The 24,337-nt window shown below is 41.7% G+C and overlaps 1 protein-coding gene across 2 annotated transcripts in view; it reads left to right on the forward strand.

The window, feature by feature from the left end:
• The window catches only part of sec24d (SEC24 homolog D, COPII coat complex component), a 202,873-nt gene that overhangs the window by 43,826 nt on the left and 134,710 nt on the right, over nucleotides 1–24,337 (forward strand). For both annotated transcript variants that reach the window (XM_063043567.1, XM_063043568.1), the window contains exons 7-8: nucleotides 990–1,101; nucleotides 9,419–9,546. In XM_063043567.1, the coding sequence (XP_062899637.1) occupies nucleotides 990–1,101; nucleotides 9,419–9,546 (240 nt within the window). The remainder of the gene's footprint in view (nucleotides 1–989; nucleotides 1,102–9,418; nucleotides 9,547–24,337) is intronic.

Here is a 24,337-nt window from a genome sequence, read left to right on the forward strand (position 1 = left end):
TTCTAAAATGTGCTTAGCTATTCATTTTAGTGTTTGATCCAGGCACAAAATGGACGTTGTTTACTTGTGCTTTCTAACCAATAACCCAAATGAACAATGAGCAGTTTATGCATTCTGTTGGTCCAAATACATAAGTTTAAGTTGTCAAGCTTGTCTGATGCAGACACAAAATTAATGGAATTATTGCGAAAGTTAATCTGCATTTTTGATGACAGTCTTAAAAGAGAGGATCCAGAGAAATGTAAAATGATTGCTGGCCTCATCTGAAGCACGGCCAATTCCTGTTAACATTCTTAACCGATAAAACATTTTAGAATGAAGTTTCTGTATTCTGTCAAGAAACACCTCACAAATTTAAACTCCCATAATTCTTTTAACTCTTAGTGCACCACCTGATATAACACAGCATAGCTGAAAGTTTCATAAATTTTCCTTCATAGCCTAGTGTACTGAAGTAGACTTTTCTCCATCTACATATACAGGGTAAATAAACCATAGTTAGTGTTACAAGACTTAACGTGCTCAAATAGTTGGTTGACATAATATGGCATGAAAGTGAAGGTGATGAAATAATTCCAACTTCACATATATTGTATTCAGAATAATGTTCCTATGATCATTCATCCAATAAGACAGCAAATTGTCTCTACAGTACAGAGTTCAGTACAAAAGTTTGGAAAGTTAAACTACCTTCTCTCTTTGTCCTTCCCTCTCTCTGCATTGATTGATATATTCCTAGAGTAAAGTTTTTTTTGGAAGCAGAAGAACAACCTAATGATGATAAAAATACAGACATCATAATCAAACAGGAAAACAACTAACTACCTTTTGCTGTCCCCTTCAGTATGTTTGCTCCTGAAGAGAAGGATTGTAGTAACGGGTTTTGAATGTTCTTTTAAATAGAGTGGTAAATGAGTGAGAAGCTATTGTGTGCTAATATTTTCAACATATACTATACAGTTGTGTTAACGGTTGTGCATTTCTTTCAGATCCAGGTCATAGAAGAAGATAAACTTCGACGATCAGGACAGCTCTTTGCTACAAACACTAGGGGCCAAGTTCCTCCACTCGTTACCACTAAATGTGTTGTACAAGATCAAGGTATAGCAGTTCGATATTGCTGAATTAATGAAGAGATTTGAAGTTGTTATCCAATGAAAAACACATGTCTAAATATTCTCTATCATTGCCACTTCTTTTTGTTACCTGTTGCCTTACTTTTAGTTACTTTCTCACATTATCCCGTCTAGAACAACCCTAAATTTATCCGTAACATGATAGTTGAACTGTAAAATTGAATCTCAAGGACACAGAGTTTGTGCAGTTTGAAACAATGCAGCACAGTCTTTTTTCCTTGTTCTTGTTCCTAGGGAACAAAATAATTCTCTTAATTCTGAGAGAGAAAATGTTTGCAACCCTCCTAAGTAGGAGATGTTTATTAAGGAACAATCTATTTGGCAATAGACTCTGGAGTCAAATAGAGGTAAGACAATACACTAAGTGGCAGAAAGCTAAGGAATGATGATGAACAGAGCGACTTGGGAATTCAAATCCATAGTTCCCTGAAAGTGGCAATGTGGGTTGATAGAGTGGTGAAGAAGACATGTGGCATGCTTGCCTTCATGCCTCGCGGTATAAGGTATAAAAGTTGGGATGTTTTGTTTCATATTTACAAAACAGTAGTTAGACTGCACTTGGAATACTGTGTGCAATTCTGGTCATCACACTAGAAGGATGCGATTTGATTGGAAAAAGTGCAGAGGATATTCATCAGGATATTGCCTGAATTGGAGGACAGTAGATATGGCGAGAGATTGGATAGGCTAGCAGGCACGAAATCAATCTCAGCGGCTCTAGCACCCCAGGGCATATTCAAAACCCGGACTCCAACAACGACCATGGACACCTTCAAAGCGATTGCGCAACCACCAACTGCGACTCCAACCTTGAACTCCAGGCTCCACCACCACTACTCTGCAACTCCTTCTCCCTCAGTTCCCACCATCAGCTCTTGGGCCCTCAGAGGCTCCATCTTCCTCTCACCCCAACCCTCCCCTCTCCACTGACACCACCAACCTCCCCCCTCCTCCCCTGATCCAAGCTCTCGAGACTCCAGCCTTGAATTCCAGGCCCGATCTTTATGTGCTGCTATTGTGACTCCCGTCTCCCCTTCCCCCACCACCACTCTGCAACCCCATCTCCCTCATATTCCATCATCTACTCCTGGGCCCTCGGAGGCTCCTTCTTCCTCTCACCCCAACCCTCCACTCTCCACTGACACTACCAACCTCCGTCCTCCCTCTGATCCCAGCTGTCATCCGTACCGGGTCTTTACCATCTTCTCGGATCTTCAACTGTCTGAGGCAGAGCGCTCTGTCCTCAGTAAGGGCCTTACCTTTGTCCTTCTTCGCTCACACCTCAGCGAGTTCTGCGTAGGCCATGATGCTGAACTCCTCTTCCACTGGCTCCGTCTCTGAGCCTACTTCTTCGGCAAAGACTCTCCCACCCCCACCGATGACAACTTCTCCCGTCTTCAACTCTCCTCCTCTTCATGGACACCCCGCTCTGGTCTTCTGCCTGCTCTGGATCTCTTTATTGCTAACTGCCGACGGGACATCAACCGACTCGACTTCACCGCACCTTGTCCCCATTCCAACCTCACTCCTTACGAACGCTCTGCTCTCCACTCCCTCTGCACTAATCCTAACCTTAGTATAAAACCCACCGATAAGGGGGGGTGCTGTTGTAGTCTGGCGTACCGACCTCTACCTTGCCAAGGCACAGCGTCAACTCGCAGATACCTCCTCTTGTTTACCCCTCGATCGTGACCCCACTAAGGAGCTCCAGGCCATTGTATCCCACACCATCACCAACTTTATCAGCTCAGGGGATCTCCCATCCACTGCTACCAACCTCATAGTTCCCACACCCCGCACTTCCCGTTTCTACCTCCTACCCAAGATCCACACACCTGCCTGTCCAGGTAGACCCATTGTCTCAGCTTGCTCCTGCCCCACCGAACTCATTTCCGCATACCTCAACACTGTTTTATCCCCCCTTGTTCAATCCCTTCCTACCTATGTTCGTGACACTTCTCACGCTCTGAATCTTTTCAATGATTTTAAGTTCCCTGGCCCCCACCGCTTTATTTTCACCATGGATGTTCAGTCCCTACATACCTCCATCCCCCACCAGGAGGGTCTCAAAGCTCTCCACTTCTTTTTGGATTCTAGACCTAACCAGTTCCCCTCTACCACCATTCTCCTTCGTCTAGCGGAATTAGTCCTTACTTTTAACAATTTCTCCTTTGGCTCCTCCTACTTCCTCCAAACTAAAGGTGTAGCCATGGGCTCCCATATGGGTCCCAGCTATGCCTGCCCTTTCGTTGGCTTTCTGGAACAATCCATGTTCCAAGCCTATACTGGTATCTGTCCCCCTCTTTTCCTTCACTACATCGACGACTGCATTGGCGCTGCTTCCTGCACGCATGCTGAGCTCGTTAACTTCATTAACTTTGCCTCCAACTTTCACGCTGTCCTCAAGTTTCCCTGGTCCATTTCCAACACCTCCCTCCCCTTTCTTGATCTTTCTGTCCCTATCTCTGGAGACAGCTTATCTACTGATGTCTACTATAAGCCTACAGACTCTCACAGCTACCTGGACTATTCCTCTCCCCACCCTGTCTCTTGCAAAACTGCCATCCATTTCTCGCAATTCCTCCGTCTCTGCTGCATCTGCTCTCAGGATGAGGCTTTTCATTCCAGGATGAAGGAGATGTCCTCCTTTTTTAAAGAAAGGGGCTTCCCTCCCTCCACCATCAACTCTGCTCAAACGCATCTCTCCCATTTCACGCACGTCTGCTCTCACTCCATCCTCCCGCCACCCCACTTGGAATAGGGTTCCCCTTGTCCTCACCTACCACCCCACCAGCCTCCGGGTCCAACATATAATTCTCCGTAACTTCCACCAACTCCAACGGGATCCCACCACCAAGCTCATCTTTCCCTCCCCCCACCTTTCTGCTTTCCACGGGGATCGCTCCCTACATGACTCCCTTGTCCATTTGTCCCCCCCATCCCTTCCCACCAATCTCCCTCCCAGCACTTATCCTTGTAAATGGAACAAGTGCTACACATGCCCTTACACTTCCTCCTTCACCACCATTCAGGGCCCCAGACAGTCCTTCCAGGTGAGGCGACACTTCACCCGTGAGTCGGCTGGGGTGATATACTGTGTCTGGTGCTCCCGGTGTGGCCTTCTGTATATTGGTAAGACCTGACGTAGGCTGGGAGACCGTTTCGCTGAACCGCCAGAGAAAGCAGGATCTCCCAGTGGCCACACGTTTTAATTCCATGTACGATTCCCATTCTGATATGTCTATCCATGGCCTCCTCTACTGTCGCGATGAAGCCACACTCTAGTTGGAGGAACAACACCTTATATTCCATCTGGGTAGCCTCCAACCTGATGGCATGAATATTGACTTCTCTAACTTACGTTAACGCCTCTCCTCCCCTTTACACCCCATCCCTTATTTGTTTATTTGATTTTTTAAAATATTTATATATTTTTCCCCCCTTTTTTCCCCTCTCTTTGTTCTCTGTCTGTCCCTCTCACTATAACTCCTTGACTGCCCTCCACCCTCTGGGCTCCCCTCCCCCTTCTCTTTCTCCCCAGGCTTCCCATCCCATGATCCTGTCCCTTCTCCAGCCTTACATCCCTTTTACCAATCAACTTTCCAGCTCTTAGATCCACCCCTCCCCTCCTGTCTTCTCCTATCATTTTGGATCTCCCCCTCCCCCTCCCACTTCCAAATCTCTTACTAGCTCTTCCTTCAGTTAGTCCTGATGAAGGGTCCCGACCCGAAAGGGTACCTCTTCCTATCGATGCTGCCTGGCCTGCTGCGTTCACCAGCATTTTGTGTGTGTTGTTTGAATTTCCAACATCTGCAGATTTCCTTGTGTCTGCGTTGGATAGGCTGGGTTTATTTTCTCTGCATGAAGGAGATTGGGTTGTGCTCTGATAGGGATATATAATTATGAGAGTCATAGGTGGGCAGTTGGTCAGAAACTTTCCCCCATGGGTTATTTATTTATTTATTGAGATACAACTTGATATAATTGTGCTGCCCAGCAATTCCCAATTTAACAGGGGACAATTTAGAATGACAAATTAACCTACCAACTGGTACACCTTTGAACTGTGGGAGGAAACTGGAGCATCCATAGGAAACCCACATACTGACGATGAGGACATACAAACTCCTGACAGGCAGTGGCAGGAAGCTGGGGCATCGAAAATAAAAAGGCAGTGGAAGGAGTTTTAAAGGGGAATTGATGGGAGTTGTTTTACACTAAGTGGTTGATGTCTTCAACTCATTGGAAGGAGATAGTGGAGTTAAATGCAGTCACTACTCTTAAGAGACACTTAGACATAGTATTTAAATAGGCAGGGTATGGAACGATAAGGACCCAGTGCAGGCAAATAAAACAATTTACAGATGAGCAAAACTGTCAACAGAAACATGATAGACTAAAGTGCCTGCTTCTATGCTATGCAACTCCATGACACTTAAATCTATTGTACAAAGCAACTGCATCCCGCAAAGCAGACCCCAAATATTTTACCCTAATATAGTAATAATGGATCATTCATATATCTATTTCACAGCCATTCTAGATGTGCTGTATATTTTGATCACATTTTCCTGCCGATTATTGAATGCTAATAAATGGCTTTTAAATCTGTCCTTATGGTGACGATTGTACTTATATTCCCACAATATGTACTGCAGTGTATACTGGTAACGGGATATCACACATTTCTGCCATCTGAAATGTTGGAATTAATAAAAACAAAGAATAAAGAAAGCAATTGAAGCCAGCATGAAAAGGAAGTCCCTAAACTGGAGCCCATTGTAATAGATTGTGATATTACTTAATTAAATCAACATTCAGAGTCAAGACATTAAATAATCTTGAATCTTTTTGTCTCCCTTGTTATTCTGTCTCTATAATGCCATTATCTGGTTTCAATGCCCTGTTGCTATTTCACACCTTTTCATGCATAACCTGTTGCAGATGACTTTCGATTTGTTTCCCGGGATCTGGTAATATACGTACCTTGGTTCTCTCCGATGACTACAAGCTATCATATTTTAAATCAATTTTTAAAGAAGTGTTTATATGTTGGATAACATTAATAATACTTACATTACACTCGTATTCACATTTCACTAACATTAGACACAGCCCTCATTGTTATTGCTTTATCACGGAGTTGGTTGCCAGGAAGTGCCAGCCAGTGAATTGACATGCAGGTCTAGATATCTGTGGCCCTCAAATTTAGGCTGTAATAGATGTCAACAGAAAGATCTCTCAGTTCTCAATGTAGCAAGGGTATTCCTATACCTAGTTACACAAGAGGAAATACTACATCTTCCCTTTTGATAGACGAAATCATAATAAGTGAGCACCAGGTTTTCTACAAACTGCAAGGTAACATGGACCACAGATTACTTGGCCTCCTTATCACAGCTTTGCATTTTATCAAGGCATTTCCTTGGTGAACCAGAACCCGCTTCTGATGCACACATGTAGGACCAAAGTTCAAAGTAAATTTAGAAAAATACAGGGCTATCCAGTAGGGAAATTCTAGGCAGCTTCTATAGTGGGTTACATGGTCACCACCACATTGTGGGTTGAAGGGCCTGTAATGTGCTGTAGATTTCCATGTTTCTAAATTTATTATCAAATTATATATGACTGTATATGTCATATACAATCCTGAGATTCAATTCCTTGTGGGTATTCACGGTAAATACAAGAAACACAATAGAATCAATGAAAGACTGCCCCCAAGCAGGATGGACAGTCAGTGTGCAAAAGACAACAAACTATGCAAATACAAAAAAGAAAATAAGTAATAATATTGATAATAAATAAGCAATAAAATAAATATTTACAACAAAAGATGAAAAGTCATTGAAAGTGAGTCCATTGTCTTATGTTCTGTAACTCCAAAGAAATCAAAAGAAAAATATAGGAGACCGGGAATAATAACACGTATTTCTTGTTTCATTTTTACTTTGTGAGGTGTGTAGATATGATGTGAAATTCCAGCAGAAATTCCAGTTCCACCACTTTAAAAAAAATAAACTTAGAACATAGAATAGTACAGCACAGTACAGGCCCTTTGGCCCACAATGTTGTGCTGACCCTCAAACCCTGCCTCACATATAACCCCCCACCTTAAATTCCTCCATATAAATGTCGAGTGGTCTCTTAAACTTCACTAGTGTATCTGCCTCCACCACTGACTCAGGCAGTGCATTCCACGCACCAACCACTCTCTGAGTAAAAAACCTTCCTCTAATATCCCCCTTGAACTTCCCACCCCTTACCTTAAAGCCACGTCCTCTTTTATTGAGCAAAGATGCCCTGGGGAAGAGGTGCTGGCTATCCACTCTATCTATTCCTCTTATTATCTTGTACACCTCTATCATGTCTCCTCTCATCCTCCTTCTCTCCAAAGAGTAAAGCCCTTGCTCCCTTAATCTATGATCATAATCCATACTCTCTAAACCAGGCAGCATCTTGGTAAATCTCCTCAGTACCTTTTCCAATGCTTCCACATCCTTCCTATAATGAGGCGACCAGAACTGGACACAGTACTCCAAGTGTGGCCTAACCAGAGTTTTATAGAGCTGCATCATTACATCACAACTCTTAAACTCTATCCCTCGAATTCTGAAAGCTAACACCCCATAAGCTTTCTTAACTACCCTATCTACCTGTGAGGCAACTTTAAGGGATCTGTGGACATGTACCCCCAGATCCCTCTGCTCCTCCACACTACCAAGTATCCTGTCATTTACTTTGTACTCTGCCTTGGAGTTTGTCCTTCCAAAGTGTACCACCTCACACTTCTCCGGGTTGAACGCCATCTGCCACTTCTCAGCCCGCTTCTGCATCCTATCAATGACTCTCTGCAATCTTCGACAATCCTCTACACTATCTACAACACCACCAACCTTTGTGTCATCTGCAAACTTGCCAACCCACCCTTCTACCCCCACATCCAGGTCGTTAATAAAAATCACAAAAGGTAGAGGTCCCAGAACAGATCCTTGTGGGACATCACTAGTCACAATCCTCCAACCTGAACGTACTCCCTCCACCACCACCCTCTGCCTTCTGCAGGCAAGCCAATTCTGAATCCACCTGGCCAAACTTCCCTGGATCCCATGCCTTCTGACTCTCTGAATAAGCCTACCGTGTGGAACCTTGCCAGAATAAACTTGCACTTGATGGCGGTTGCCTTATGTGGGGATTGAGTGTTGTTGTACCATCCAAGCTGAGAGTTAAAGTTTTGGAGAAGGTACATGCTGATCGTCTTGGCGTGGTCAAAGTAAAAGCATTGGCTCAAAACTTAGTCTGGTGGCCTGTGATAGAGCAGTAGATCGAACAGCTTGATGTGCACTGTTTGGGATGCCAATGCGTACACAAGAAAGGTATCCCGAGCTGTCAGAACCACTTCCTGTAGTCCCAGAATCAACTCCTACAGCCACCAGAGAGGAGACCCCGGAACCTGAGATTGTTTCACAGCCACAGGTCTCACCTGCCAGGCAGAGTGACCCCCCCCCCCCGGTCAGGAAAGATACAAACCCACAGAAGTAAGAAATCCTCCACAGTGATTAAACCTTTAGGCCTGAATGGGACAATTTACAAATTACTATGCTGTGGATGTTGATATGGTAGTTGTCTTTATAGTTGAGATGCATTCTATATTGAATTCAAATATTTTTGTCATTCAACCATACACAAGTATACAGTTAAATGAAAAAACATTAAGTAATGTCTAGTGTGTAGTAGCAGAGTGTTCAATGAATAATTGGACTGTGTTGCAAATCAGCATCATTCTTTATGTTGTCACATTATGACTAAAATAGTTACTAACCCAGTGCAGAATGAAAGAGTGGTATTTTTTCCATATTCCAATCCTAATAAAATTCTTACAACAAGTTTTGTTATCTATCTGTGAAGTATACTTCAACACTGTACCAAATAGGTTCTATTTTTCATGTAATGGCATTTTTTACAGCTGGAATAATGAATTGCTCTCAAATCTTTCACCCTTGATGAGTTTTCAACTTAACCATTGCCCTTTGTCTTTCTGATTTGCCGAAGGAGATAGTACTGATAAGGCTACTCCCTGGGACATCACCCTGGACGCTTTGAGAAAGGTCATCTTGCGTTTGAATTCTGACATCTGGAGTGCTGGGGTTCTACTGACACTAGCTGAATTTATCTTACTGCTTACAAAAAGTACATGCTGCTCTTGGGACAATGGGATACCTTTAATTGTTTGTTTTGGAATGTAGTCAATGTTTAGTTTTCACTTTATTTATCTCTTAAAGGAAATGCGAGCCCTCGTTTCATCCGCTGTACAACCTACTGCTTTCCAAACACAGCAGACATGGCCAAGCAGTCACAGATCCCTTTGGCAGCTGTCATCAAGCCTTTTGCAGACATCCCAGCTAATGAGGTAGGCTGATTGGATCAATGACGTAGGAGGGCGTCAGGTTACTTTGATGCAGTAATTAACTCTCCAGTTAGTAATCCGAAGTTTTGCTTATCAGATATTTAATTCAAAACTCATTATAACGTCATTGCAAATGGGGAAAATATCTGGGGGGGGGAGGGGTTGCACCACAGTGATGTAGCGGTTAGCACAGTGCTATTACATGTAAGGGCATTCCAGAGTTTGGCTTTCAATTCCCGCATTGTTCTATAAGGAGTGTCTGTGCATCCTCCCTGTGAAATGGATGCATTTTCTCTGTGTCCTCCTATTTCCTTTCACAATCCAAAAACATACCATGTAGGTTTATTGGTCATTGTAAATCATCCCATGATTAGGTTAGGGATAATCGAATTTGTCAAGGACTTGCTGGGGCAGCATAGCTCAAAGAGCCAGAAAGGCCCACTCAGTGCTGTGTGGTTAAATAGATAGCAGCATTGACAAGAGTAGCCTAGTCAGGAGAATGAGGCCAATTAGGTATTGATAGCTCATGATGTGGATAAAGGAGATCCAATTTAAATCAATACTTAATAACCGGTGCTGATGAACACATCTTTGATTTCTGCCCTGAGGTCCTTTGTGGTCAATGAGATGAGGTTTTGCTTGCATTGTTATCAAGATGGCATCCAAAGAATGGATATCCAGCAACTAAAAACTGAAGAAATCACTCGCTATTAACCTAAGCATAGACAGTGAAATTTCTCCAGTCCTGATGAAGGGTCTCAGCCTGAAACGTCGACTGAACTCTTTTTCTATAGATACTGCCTGGCCTGCTGAGTTTCTCCAGTGTCTTGGGTGCTGCTTGGATTTCTAGCATCTGCAGATTTTCCCTTGTTTGTGTTTATGCAGTTTGCAGTCAGTCTGAAATCATCCATTAGGTGTCCCATTTCCCTTAGGCAGCAGGAAAAACAACAAAATGTCACAATGCAATCAGTGTTCTTGGATTCTTTTTAGTCATAGTTTATATCAGTACAGGCAAAATTTGACAATATATGTATACCTAATGACATCATTAGATTGGAGCCTGATGTGAGAAAAAGATCAGCACGCTAATGCAATCAGTATAATTTCACCAGAGAATGTTTGAAGGCATGATTTCTTCCAGGTATGATCATATTTTGCATGATTAGCACCCAATAAACATGATGCAGGGCCTAATTTCTAGACTTTTGTTTTGAATCTACACATTGCATGTATAATTTAACTATGCAACATTGAATTTGTAAGGAAGAAATTCTAATAAAGATGAAAAATAATCTCCACAAGTGGACAGTATAGTTTTTATAGTTTATTTAAAATAAACCTTATTGTTTTGTTGGGAAATGTGTCATAACTAAAATATCCATGGATGTAACCGATAAACCCTTCCATTTTACATATTTTGTTGGTAAATTTTAATTTCTTCACTATCCTAAAAGGTGTAATGTCAGTTTTTTTAAAAAAAGTTTTGGAAATGGTAAACTTGACTAATTAATTGAATGAAGGACTTTTGGATCTAAGCAACAAGGTACACGTTTTATGTTACCGTGCAATTTTAAAATAGTTAGGTTTCAAGTAGGAATACTTTAAGAAATATATCACATCTGTTTTTACAGCCTAATGGTGATTGCAAAGTGAGTAAACCATTGGTGTGGAGAATGGTCTTCTACTGAAAAGGGTTCCAAGGTAGCATAGCACTTTGCACAACACTTACAGCTTGGAACGTCGGAGTTCGGAACTGAATTTTGGCCTCCACAGTTCACTTCCAACATCCTCTGTATGCTCTTCCCGTGTGTTTGGGTTTCCTCTGGTTTCCTCCCACAGAAAAAAAGATGTACAGGTTCACAGGTTAATTGATCATTGTAGGTCGTCCTGCAATTAGGCTCAGAATTAAATCACTGGGTTGCTGGATGGCATGACTCAGTGAGTCAGAAGGGCATGTTGCATGCTGTATCTCTAAAATTAAATAAAATCTCCCCTTCATAGTTTGCAAATCTGGTTATTTTCATATTTAATAATCTTCAAAGAAGATCACATCTCCTAATTTAGGTGAAGGGCAGAAAAGGGAGAAAGCAAGTGTCAATTTGCAAACACTTGACCGTGAATTTAATGGAAGCAGAAAGGGTGAATCCAATTTCTTCTCCATGGGCTTTCACATAAAGATTTTAAGGCTGTACTTTCTGTGGAGGAAGTCACATTGACGCTTAACTTCCCCACTGCAATATCTTACATGTTTCACAGTTGGCTGATCACTGCAGTATCCAGGTACTATATTCAGAAAAAAAAGATATTTAATCACCTTCAGTTTTGGTGAGCAGCTGGTACCTTCTTGGGCACTAGGATAGGTTATATTTCAGGATTTCTTGTGAGTACAGGTAGTCATTTATAGGATTTTCATCCCCAGGAACAGTTACCATTTCTTCACAACCAGCTAATTGTGAACCATGAAAATACAGACACACAAACACGAGTTATTCTGCAGATACTGAAAATCTTAAGCAGCATACTTAAGATGTTGGAGGAACTCTGCAAGTCAGTCAGCATCTTTTTTTTTGGCATCCGTTAGTCTCGTGAGACCATGGATTTTGTGCCTTGAAAGGTTTCTAGGGTGCAGGCCTGGGCGAGCTTGTATGGAAGACCAGCAGTTGCCCATGCTGCAAGTCTCCCCTCTCCACGCCACCGATGTTGTCCAAGGGAAGGGCACTAGGGGCGATACAGCTTGGCACCGATGTTGTCGCAGAGTAATGTGTGGTTAAGTGCCTTGCTCAAGGACACAACACGCTGCCTCAGCTGAGGCTCGAACTAGCGATCTTCAGATCTTAACCACTTGGCCACGCGCCAACACAGTCAGCATCTATGAAGAAGAATAAACAGTCCATCAACTCCCTTTGGTTCTCCTCCTCCTTCCTTTTCTTCCATGATTCACTGTCCTCTCCAGTTAGATCCCTTTTTCTTCAGCCCTTTACCTCTTTCACTTATCACCTTCCAGCTTCTTAGATCATCCTCTTTCCTTCACCCACCGATCTTCTCCCTCTTCTGGTCTCACCTAACACCTGCCAGTTTGTACGCCTTGCCCTCAACATCTTCATGTTCTGGCTTCTGTGCCCTTTTAAGTTTTGATGAAGAGTGTTGATCATCTGTTGATGCTACATGACTTGTTGAGTTCTTCCAGTATCTTGTATGTGTTGCTGATGAAAATATATATGACTCCATCATCCTGAGGGAGGCTTCATTGATAAAAGTTTTCAGCAGCCAGAACTACCTTCTAAGGCTGATCACGCATGCACTTTCCAACTACAGCGACAGAGAGCAGGTTCAAACTAATGCCATACAAGTGCTAGGATAACAGGAGAAAAGGCCATTGGTCTCCTCATGGTGAAGTTGTGCTGCTTTCATTAGTGCAAGCAGATGTAGAGACACAGATCTGTAAAGCTTTATGATGTAGGGTTTCTTCTCTGAACTTTGGACTTGTAGCTAGCACCAAACTTATTCTTTGCTCTTGAGTAATTTTGAGACACTTTGCCTGTGAGTCGGCTGGTGTGATATATTGCATCCAGTGCAGCCTTCTATATATTGGTGAGACCCGATGCAGACTGGGAAACCAGTTTGCTGAGCACCTACGCTCTGTCCACCAGAGAAAGCAGGATCTCCCAGTGGCCACGCGTTTTAATTCCACGTCCCATTCCCATTCTGATATGGCTATCCACGGCCTCCTCTAGATAGATAGATAGATGTACTTTATTGATCCCGAGGGAAATTGTGCTTCGTTACAGCTGCACCAACCAAGAATAGAGCATAAATATAGCAATACAAAAACCACAAACAATCAAACAACAAAATGCAAACTATGCCAGATGGAAAATAAGTCCACGACCAGCCTATTGGCTCAGGGTGTCTGACCCTCCACGGGAGGAGCTGCAAGTTCGATGGCCACAGGCGGGAACGACCTCCCAGTGTTGTATCTCGGTGGAATATGGCTGAAGTCCAACAGCAAAAAGTTCAATATCCGGTCTACAAACATGTTCCTCGATCGTAATATGACCCGGATTGCACCATCTGTTGTTAACCAGAACAGTAAGCACTCAACTCCTTTACTCTTACTGCCCTCAGTGCACTTCCAGTCAGCCCGAACGGCCTGGAAGCAGTTCATGGAGAAATTTTGATCGGGTATGTCCTCGTGCAGCCCCGTACCTGTGAAATACATAACACTGTCAAGATGAAGCCACAATCAGGTTGGAGAAACAACACCTTATATTCCGTCTGGGTAGCCTCCAACCTGATGGCATGAATATTGACTCCTCTAACTTGCGTTAATGCCCCTCTTCCCCTTCTTACCCCATCACTTATTTATTTATTTATTTATTTATTATTTTCTCTTTTTTTTCCCCCTCTCTCTGTCCCTCTCACAATAATTCCTTGCCTGCTCTCCATCTTCCTCTGGCGCTCCCCTCCCTCTGTCCCTCTCACAATAACTCCTTGCCTGCTCTCCATCTTCCTCTGGCGCTCCCCTCCCTCTTTCTTTCTCCCTAGGCCTCCCGTCCCATGATCCTCTCCCTTCTCCAGCCTTGTATCCCTTTTGCCAATCAACTTTCCAGCTCTTAGCTCCATCCCTCCCCCTCCTGTCTTCTCCTATCATTTTAGATCTCCCCCTCCCAGTTTCAAATCTCTTCCTAGCTCTTCTTTCAGTTAGTCCTGACGAAGAGTCTCGACCCGAAACGTCGACTGTGCTTCTTGCTATGGATGCTGCCTGGCCCTGCTGCGTTCCACCAGCATTTTGTGTGTGTTGCTTGAATTTCCACTATCTGCAGATTTCCTCGTGTTTGCAATATAATGCATGGTTATGGTTTCTGAAGAAGGGTTTCATCATGATGCTATGTCTTAGTTTGGAGAAAATTAGAAGTTGAACCTTTATTTGATTTTGAGAAAAGATGGGGCTCATTTCCTCGTTATTATCATTTGAGTTAATTGATATAATTTTTCCACAACCTAATTGTAAATTTTTTTAGTATATTTTCTTTTCTTGCTGGTGGTTTGATGTTTATTTTTAGAAGCTTTTTGTATGACGCATGGCTCCGGGGTTGTACACCTAATGGGTTCTCTTTTTTTTCTCACTTTTTTGCTCAGTAGTTTTTTTTTGTTATCACAAAATTCTGTTTTCAATCTTTAAGATGATGGTTTTTTTTGAGGCATTGTAAGTGTTGTTATTTCAATGTACTCATGTTATTTTTCCTATATATACAATAAAAAGATTTGAAAAGAAAGAAGGGTCTCATCACAAAATGTTGATTGCTTAATCTTTTCCTCTAGCATTTTGTGTGTGTTACTTTGGATTTCCAGCATATGCAGATATTCTCCTGTTTTTGATTTCAATATTACTTTCATTGTAGATTATCATCAGAATTTCAGTCACAGTTTCAATACATATTGAGGTGGCCATTAATATATTTATTATTGTGATATAGTCATTTGAACTTTTAAAACATATATAAGTATTTGTATAAGCTTCTAAAGCTGAAAAGTACATATTAAGATAAAGCTCCAGGAAGCTGACCACATCATATTTGTATTTCTTATGTCAATTGATATCCAGAACTTCCATAGAGCAGAAAAGAACATTTGTTTATTTGCTGGAAATTTCCACACTGCATAAAAGTTGATGTTCTTGGGCTGTGTTGGTGATTGTTGTGTTCATTATTCGTAAGGCCAGTGATGTTGTGGGGATGGAACTGGACTCTCTGACGGTGGTGTCTGAAAAGAGGATGCTGTCCAAGTTGCATGCCATCTTGGACAATGTCTCCCATCCACTACATAATGTACTGGTTGGGCACTGGAGTACATTCAGCCAGAGACTCATTCCACCGAGATGCAACACAGAGCGTCATAGGAAGTCATTCCTGCCTGTGGCCATCAAACTTTACAACTCCTCCCTTGGAGGGTCAGACACCCTGAGCCAATAGGCTGGTCCTGGACTTATTTCCTGGCATAATTTACATATTACTTTAATTATTTATGGTTTTATTACTATTTAATTATTTATGGTGCAACTGTAACAAAAACCAATTTCCCCCGGGATCAATAAAGTATGACTACGACTATGACTATTGAGGGATAGTATAAAGCACACTAGAATGGCAGCATGCAGGATACTCAACTGAACTTTATTGATAACTCTGCTTGTACAGTATGTGAACTCCTCCCATGTGGGAGTGGCATAGAACTAGCACTATTAACTACCACTACAGAGACCAATGTTATGTTCTGTGCATACTGAAATGAGAAATCCAATCTTGGGCTTTATTGGCAGTATTTTGTGAAAAATTGCATATGAATTTCATTGGCTATGTATAGCCAATCACAAATTTGCCTCTACCTTGCACTGCACACATTTTGCCTGTTTCTCCCTTAAAGTTTATTTTTTAATTATTTTAATTAAGACCTAAATCCTCTTAAGTTTTCTTTTTTATACTGTGTATACTTGTAAAATATTTCAAGGGGATCACAAATGCTGGTTCACTTTTGTTAACAGTTGGAGCCATTCCAAAATAGGGGTGTTCAGAAGACATGGGCCAAGTAACTTAACACAAATGATTTATTATGCTCTGGCTACCATTATATTGCTCCTTGACAAGAAATATAAATAGATTTTCTCTATCATTTTTACAATATAGATGTTGTGCAGTAGAGGAGAAACAAACTATACCTTCAAAAAATTTACACAGCTTATAGGTCCTTTATTGTATTTGAAAAGTGAATCTTTTTTACTGCTGTTATTTGCAGAAATGCATAATTTCTCTTAAATGATCAGATTTAATCATATCACAACTAAGATTCTAGTGTTTAACGGTTTCTTAATGGTCACTGAACTATCTTGGACTGAACTATGGAAATATAAACAACAGATTTTATTTATATCTTCATTGCCTTTATACGTCTCTGTAGAGGTCTGTTATTCATTTAAAATGTTTAAATTTTCAATGAATTCCATAAATTACGTGATGCAGATCTGCATATGCTGTGTATTTCTACTGCCTATGAATTCTTTATATTTTTAAAGATTTAATTATTTATTTAGCAATACAGTGTGGAGTCAGCCTTTTCAGCCCTATGAGCTACACCATCCCAGCAACACCACAACCCCGATTAACCCTAACCTAATCATGGGAAAATCTACAATAACCTACCTGGTACGCTTTTGGACTGTGGGAGGAAACTGAAAACCCTGGGCAAAACTCACACATTCCTTGGGAGGTCGTACAGAGACTTCTTACAAATGGCGCTGGAATTGAACTCCCAACTCCAGAATGCCTGAGTTGTAATAGCGCCGCACTAACTGTTATGTTACCATGGCATCCAAATGTTTACATATTCCTTATATAAACTTGCTTATGTTTAAAAAAACAAAGTGCTTGCATTTTCCATACAGTAACTGTTTAATTAAAGTTATTTCCTTACACCAGAAATCAAAAAAAGTTATTGAAATGATTAGTTTTAGGATTTGTAATTACTTTCCTTTTTCCTTCCATCTCTTGCGAATTCAACTGATGCTTTTACATATATGGTTTCTTGAATAGTGATAGCTGTAAGGTTACCCTCCATTTTTTCTTATGTAAGCCTTGGATATCTGAGAAGGATGAAATTACATACAGACCATTGGCAACTCTTGGAATATGGCAGGTTAATTCTGTTCACAGCAGACAGCCACCTATGTACATGTCTCAGCAGAGGTCACTGTACAGCACTTGGCATGAATTTCTTCTGTCAACAATAGTACCCCCAAATCACCTATTTTACATCAGTTGGTACCTTGCTGAAATTCTGCCGATTATTTTAGCACAGATACTAAATCACTTTTGGGCCAGGTCCCCAACCTGGTGTCTACAGATCCCTATGTTAATGGTAAGGTCCATGGCAGAAAAACTGGTTTGGGAACCCCTGTTCTGAGCTGAGTAACTTAATACAGCATTTGTTTCTGGCTAATCCATTCAACTGACAGCAATATTTGTAGAATAACATGTTGCTTACTGTCCATGTAATGTATGCTGTGAAGACTAACACAATCCCTTTTAACATCTTCAATGACATTCACAACTATATATAGTTGGGTGCATAAAGGGAGGATGGGTGGATGAATACAGGGCCCTGGTGGAGGACTTCGTCAAATGATGCAAGCTGAATCACCTGCAGCTCAGCATCAGTAAGACAAAGGAGATGGTGATGGACTTTAGGAAGACAAAGCCTCCCTGTTACTACTGATGGTGAGGACCTATAAGTAGCTGGAGGTGCACTGGGATGACAGACTTCAGTGCAGCACCAACACAAGGATGTGTACAAGAAGGGCCAGAGTCACCTCTACTTCCTGAGGAGACTGAGGTCCTTTGGAGTTTGCAGGCCTGTCCCTCACATGTTCCACAAGTCTGTTGTCACCAATACAATCTTGTATGCAGTGGTGTGCTGGGGCAATGGCATCAACATGGGTGATGGCAACAGGCTCAATAAACAGATTAGAAAGGCTGGCTTTGTTATAGGAGTTAAACTGGACACACTGGAGTCTGTGGTAGAACAAAGGACACTACATAAAATCCTTGCAATTCTGGACAATGCTTCTCACTCTCTGCATGCCAGCTTGGCTGAACAGAGGACCACTTTTAGTAATAGACTAAGACAACTGTACTAACAAAGAGTGTTATATAAGGTTATTCTTACCCTCGGCCACTAGTCTCTATAGTGAGTCAACCTATAGCCAGGGAAGTGATGACTCTCCTTCCTGTTAGACTATTTGAAGTAACTTATTTTTAAATCTTTTTCTTACTTCTCTTCTAATATTTGTATATTCAGTATATCTGTGCACTGCAAATGCAAGTGGAACAAGTGTTACACCTGCCCCTACAAAACCTCCCTCTCTACCATTCAGGGCCCTAAACAGACCTTCCAAGTGGGGCAACACTTCACCTATGAGTCTGTTGGGGTCATTTACTGTGCTCGGTACTTTCGGTGTGGCCTCTTGTATATCGCTGAGACCCGACATAGGTTGGCAGACCACTTCGCTGAGCATCTATGCTCTGTTCACCAGAAAAAGTGGGATATCCCAGTGGCCATCCAGTTTAATTCCACTTCCCATTTCCATTCTGATATGTCCATCCATGGCCTCCTCCACTGTCGTGATGAGGCCACACTTAGGTTGGAGGAACAACACCTTGTATTCCGTTTGGTAGCCTCCAACCTGATGGGATGAACATCGATTTCCCAAACTTCCGGTAATGACCCCCTCCCAGCCCGCTGCACCATTTCCCATCCCCTTTTCCCTCCCTCACTTTATCTCCTTGCCTACCTATTGCTCCCTCTGGTGCTCCTCCCTTTTTTCTTCTATGGCCTTCTGTCTCTTTCACCAATCAACTTCCCAGCTCTTTACCTCATCCCTCCCTCTCTAGGTTTTACTTATCACCTTGTACGTCTCTCTCCCCTTCGCCTACCTTTTAAATCTACTCCTCAGCTTTTCCTTCTTCAGTCCTGCTGAAGGATCTCGGCCCAAAACTTCAACCGTACTCTTTTCCATAGATTTTGCCTAGCCTGCTGAGTTCCTCCAGCATTTTATGTGCGTTGCCCAGAACACACGCACTCTTATGACTCAAGCATTCTTTTTTATTTTATTTGTACACAAGGAGAGCAGCATGGAGCCCTGTCACCCACATTGTTCTGAAGCCAAGACAGAAAGATTACTATTTTTATACAGACACAAAGTGCTGAAGGATCTCAGCAAGCCTGGCAGCGTCTATGCAAAGGTGTGCAGTCAACCTTTCGGGCCGAGACCCTTCATCAGTTGCGAAAGATTGACTGTTTACTCTTTTCCATAGATGCTGCCTAGCCTGCTGTTCCTCCAGCATTGTGTGTGTCTGGTGCTTGGATTTCCAGCATCTGCAGATTTTCTCTCGCTTGTGATTCTTATACAGAATTAGCTATTCAGTTACAGGGATTGACCATTCAGTAAATTGTATATGTTTGAATTACCGTTCACCATTGAGGTGTTAAAAGTTAACTGAAACATCAAGCTGACATCTTATGATATTTTGAAGTTTATAAAGCAATTGTCCCTTAGTTGTTGGTGTTTTTTACATCCTTTCTTTAATCCTATCTATCCAGCAACCCCTATTGTGTAAAGGGACACTATGTGTTAGGAAGACCTTTCTAGAAAGGTCTCACTACAGAGGCCTAACTCATCTGGTTTGAGTGCACACCACCACAGTCTCCCCTGCCTATCTGTCTGCAATGGGCAAGGTTGGCTCCAGCAATCTCACATCGATGGTCTCCCCTGACTACAGCTGCCCCAGGCTATCCTTGTCTGGATGTTTTCTTTAACCCTTGCATTACTGCAACTTCCACAAGGCTAGCCAGAAAGCCTGCTTTGGAGAACAGTCATGCAAAGAAGCAGATGGTCATTTCTTAGGGGTCTGTTTAATGCTGCAAATGAGCACAATTTCAATTGTTTACTGGTTTGGTTCGATTTGATTCTCTACTGAACGCTTGTATTCCTCATAGTTCATTTAATATTAAATAAGTTAAACTCATTCCAAACTGTAGCCAGATAAAGTAGGTATTTATTTTCATCATCTTCTTCCTGAATGTCAGCTTAATCGTATGTGCACGTGATTTTATTCTGTTAATCTTGAGTATGGTCAACAGTGTTTGACTCCTAAGTCTTCTCACATTTACCTGGATCCATGCAAATGAATTACTTTTCCGATTTAAGTTCCATTTATGGAAGTGAACAGTGAAACTTAACTGTTTAGTTATCCCAAACTGCAATGAAGCTTCTTACCAAATATGTATTGAGGTCAAAGGTCATCACCATGAAGGAAAGTGGTATTGTACAGAAGATTCCTAAAGAGTAGAAAACCAGGCTGAGCAAGTTTATTGCATTGGCAGAACTTAGCTAGTTATATATGCTTTAATTTGTTTTTGGATGGTAAAAACTAACAATGGCAGCATAAATGAATTATATCCAATTTTTAACTAACAAGGCAGTTTAGAGTCACCTTGTTGGTGGGTCCAGTGTGATGCCTCCAAACCTCAAAATGTAGATCATTGAACATGTGAAAAGTAAGCTCTTAGTGTAGTGCTGAGAATGCACGTTTTCCAACAAAGTTGGAAAGCACAACACTTACTGGGGCGGGGGTGGGGGGGGCGGTGGTTTCAGCCCTAGCACTTTCCATTCTGTTTGTGCTTTGCTTTCACTGGTGAGGACCAGGAAGCTTTGAAAAACAAAACCCAATGCTAAATTTAAAAATCCAGACCAGAGTTGGTTAAATTGGACAATTAACACCCCTTCTGAGAGTTTAATGGACTGCAGGTAAACTGGGACGTCAGTAGGTTGGAAATACAACATGCTTAGGAACTACAGAAGCTGCTGCACGTTACAGTCCAACCCATAATTTCCCACAGTGTGGTTGACTCTAAAGAGAATACTGTTCAGTTTGTTTCATTTCACTAAAGAAAGTCCTTTATAAAGTTAGAAGCATATAGTATTTAAAACTGGAAAAGAATGGTGAAAATCTGGCAGAAAAAAATGCTACTTAAGCATTTTTATTGGTTAGTTTAAAATTATTGGTTAATTTAAAGTAAACAGCATTATATTTCTATGTAGGTAGCACTGAGCTTTGCTGTTACAAGGAGCAAGTTGCTGTCTGTTCATAAATTACAATGTTCTGGGTCTGGACTGAGAGTGAAATATTGCAGAACGTAAACAAGAGTTCAAAACTGGCACTTTGCATAGTTTTCCATTTTATTTGCCAAAAAAAGCCCACACATGTACAAAAAAAGTTTTCGTGAACATTATGCTTTGGAACAGAGGTAACATAATTTGTATTTTTGTTATTTCTTTGAGTCAATTTAGAGAAAATGATAAATTATGGATGTGATTGATTCTTCAACTATTTAAATTTAATCTACAGCTGTTCCTTTACAGCAGTTATTCTTGTTTCTTCTGAGATTATAAAAAGTTTGCACAGCTGCTGAAGTGTTAATGTCCCTTTTCAAGCAGTGAAACCAGATGTCTTCCATTTCTGTAGATTATCAAATAATTTAGCCAAGTAATAGTGTCCTACATTTGAGCAGGAGTAAATAGACAGATAAAGCAGGAAATCAGAAACTCCCACTGTTGAAAGGCTATAAATACTGCTACAATTAGATATAAAAGAAGTACAGCTGGTCTGAGAATTTTAAAAAAAAACAGTGCCATAAGAAAATATAGTATAACGAATGCTTTAGGAGCTTTTGTGAATTACATCTGGTCTATTATTGGTTTGGGATCACTATTCATCCATATAAGACTAATATTAGAATGGATATAGCAACACAGATAAATGGTCTGTAACTGACAGAGTATGCAATCCATTTATGGGCAGGTTAATGAAACGTAGCAATGCTGTAAAACATGCTCGACTATCAGAATAGCAAAGCTACTGGGCCTTGAAATTCTTGGACCTGGGAAAGTTATATTAAACCACTAGCAACATGAATAAATAAGAGAAAGAGAAAAAGTAATAATAGTGGAGAGTGTATTGACTGGCTGTATCATGTCCTGGTATGGGAATACCAATACCTGAGAACAGAAAATCCTACGAAAGGTCAACACCAAGAGAAAATCTGCAGAGGATGAAAATCCAAGCAATACACACAAAATGCTGGAGGAACTCAGCAAATCAAGCAGAATCTATGGAAAAGAGTACAGTCAATGTTTCGACAGAAACCCTTTAGCAGGACTGGAGAAAAAAAGCTGAGGAGTAGAGTTAAAAGGTGAGGGGTGGGGAAGAAGCACAAGGTGATAGGTGAAACCGAGAGAGGGAGGGATGAAGTAAAGACCTGGGAAGTTGACTAGTGAAAGAAATACACGGCTGGAAAAGGGGCAATCTAATAGGTGAGGACAGAAGGCCCTGCAAGAAAGAAAAGGGTGGCGGAGCACCAGAGATGGGCAGGCAAGGAGATAAGGTAAGAGAGGGAAAAGGGGATTGGGAATGGTGAAGGGGGGAAGGGACCATTACTGAAAGTTTGAGAAATTGATGTTAATGCCATCATGTTGGAGACTACCCAGATGGAATATACGGTGTTGTTCCTTTAACCTAAGTGTGGCCTCATCGCGACAGTAGAGGAGGCCATGGATAGACATATCAGAATGGTAATGGGAAGTGGAATTAAGATGGGTGGCTACTAGGAGATCTGCTGAATGGAGCGTAAACACTCAGTGAAGTGGTCTCCCAATCTACATTGGATCTCTCTGATATACAGGAGGCCACACTGGGAGCACCAGACACAGTATATGACCCCAACAGACTCACAGGTGCAGTGTTGTCTCACCTGGAAGAACTGTTTGGGCCCTGAATGGTAATGAGGGAGGAGGTGTAGGGGCAGGTGTAGCACTTGTTCTGCTTGCAAGGATAAGTGCCCAGAGGGAGATCGGTGGGGAGGAACAAATGGACAACGGAGTCGCGTAGGAAGCGATCCCTGTGGAAAGCAGAAAATGGCGGGGGGGGGAAGGAAAGATGTGCTTGGTGGTGGGATCCTGTTGAAGATGGTGGATGTTGCAAAGAAGTACAGGTAGTAATGCTTCATATTCATATGATTTTGGAAAACTCACCCTCATACTATTAAGATACTGTATATGTTACATTTTGAGCGTGTTCCAGAGAGTATCTCATTGGTTCAGATTCTACTGTTTTAATGATGGCAAAATTGTTACCATTACACTGTGAAAGCTATAGAAACATCTGCCATTTTAACTCTGTGGTTATATATGGAAATCTGGGACATGTGGTCAGTGATGTCCTGTTCCTCCGCAGGGTGTGCTTTTCACGTTATTACCAAAGTAAATCTTAGTGACATCTCCAATAAGATCTTTTGATGAAAATTTCTTATGCATTGTTAACAGTCGCTTCAGGCAACGGGGCTCATTAGCTGTGGTTGGCAGCTCATCTAGGAGAAGGAAAACATTGGTCTCAAACCTCTGCTTCCTTGTGGCTATACCCACTCATGGGGAAGGCTTTGGGAATAAATCCTGAGGGAAAAATCCGGAGCTGAAGTCCCTACGGCAGTCCTCAATGTTGACTGGCAGCTCCTGTGACACTGCTGGTACCAAACTGTATTGGTCTCTGCTGTTCCTTTGCGTTGATCAGATGCATGGAGAAGGGGAGCTTGCTATGTGAGCAACAGCTTGCTCTCCATATTGTACTGCCCAAGCTTGTGTATCTAGACAGCTAGGATGCAATATCCATGACCAACTCTGACTGATGGAGGCCTCAACCTTAACTGCAAACATTCTTGAAAAAGTTAAGTCTCGTTGAGTGAGTTGGTAACTGAGTTTTTGTTATTGTGCCAAACCATAATAACTGTGTGGAAGCATATTTTGTTCTGAAAATAATTTTGTCTATAGCCTAATTCATTGAACGTAGTTTTCAAAATTCCATCAGAGTTGAGTTTGAAGTTTTAGACAGTTCAAGTTTTATCTTGATATCTTATTTTATTCCTTGCTCTGTAAAATGTTTAAAAAGTTAGCTAAGAGTTATAAACACAGGAGATAATGCAGCTGCTGGAAATCTTGAGCGACACACACAAAATACTGAAGGAGCTCAGCAAGTCAGGCTGCACCATGGAGTGGAATAAACAGTCAATGTTTCAGATGGAGATCCTACATTAGCATCTTAATTTTGAATTTATGAAAATATTTCCATGTAGCTGGCTGCTGAGTCTGTTTGATGTCGCTTCATGCCAGAAGTGTTTTAGAGATGATCTC

The sequence above is a fragment of the Mobula hypostoma genome, chromosome 3 (assembly GCF_963921235.1).
Source record: "Mobula hypostoma chromosome 3, sMobHyp1.1, whole genome shotgun sequence".
Taxonomy (NCBI): domain Eukaryota; kingdom Metazoa; phylum Chordata; class Chondrichthyes; order Myliobatiformes; family Myliobatidae; genus Mobula; species Mobula hypostoma.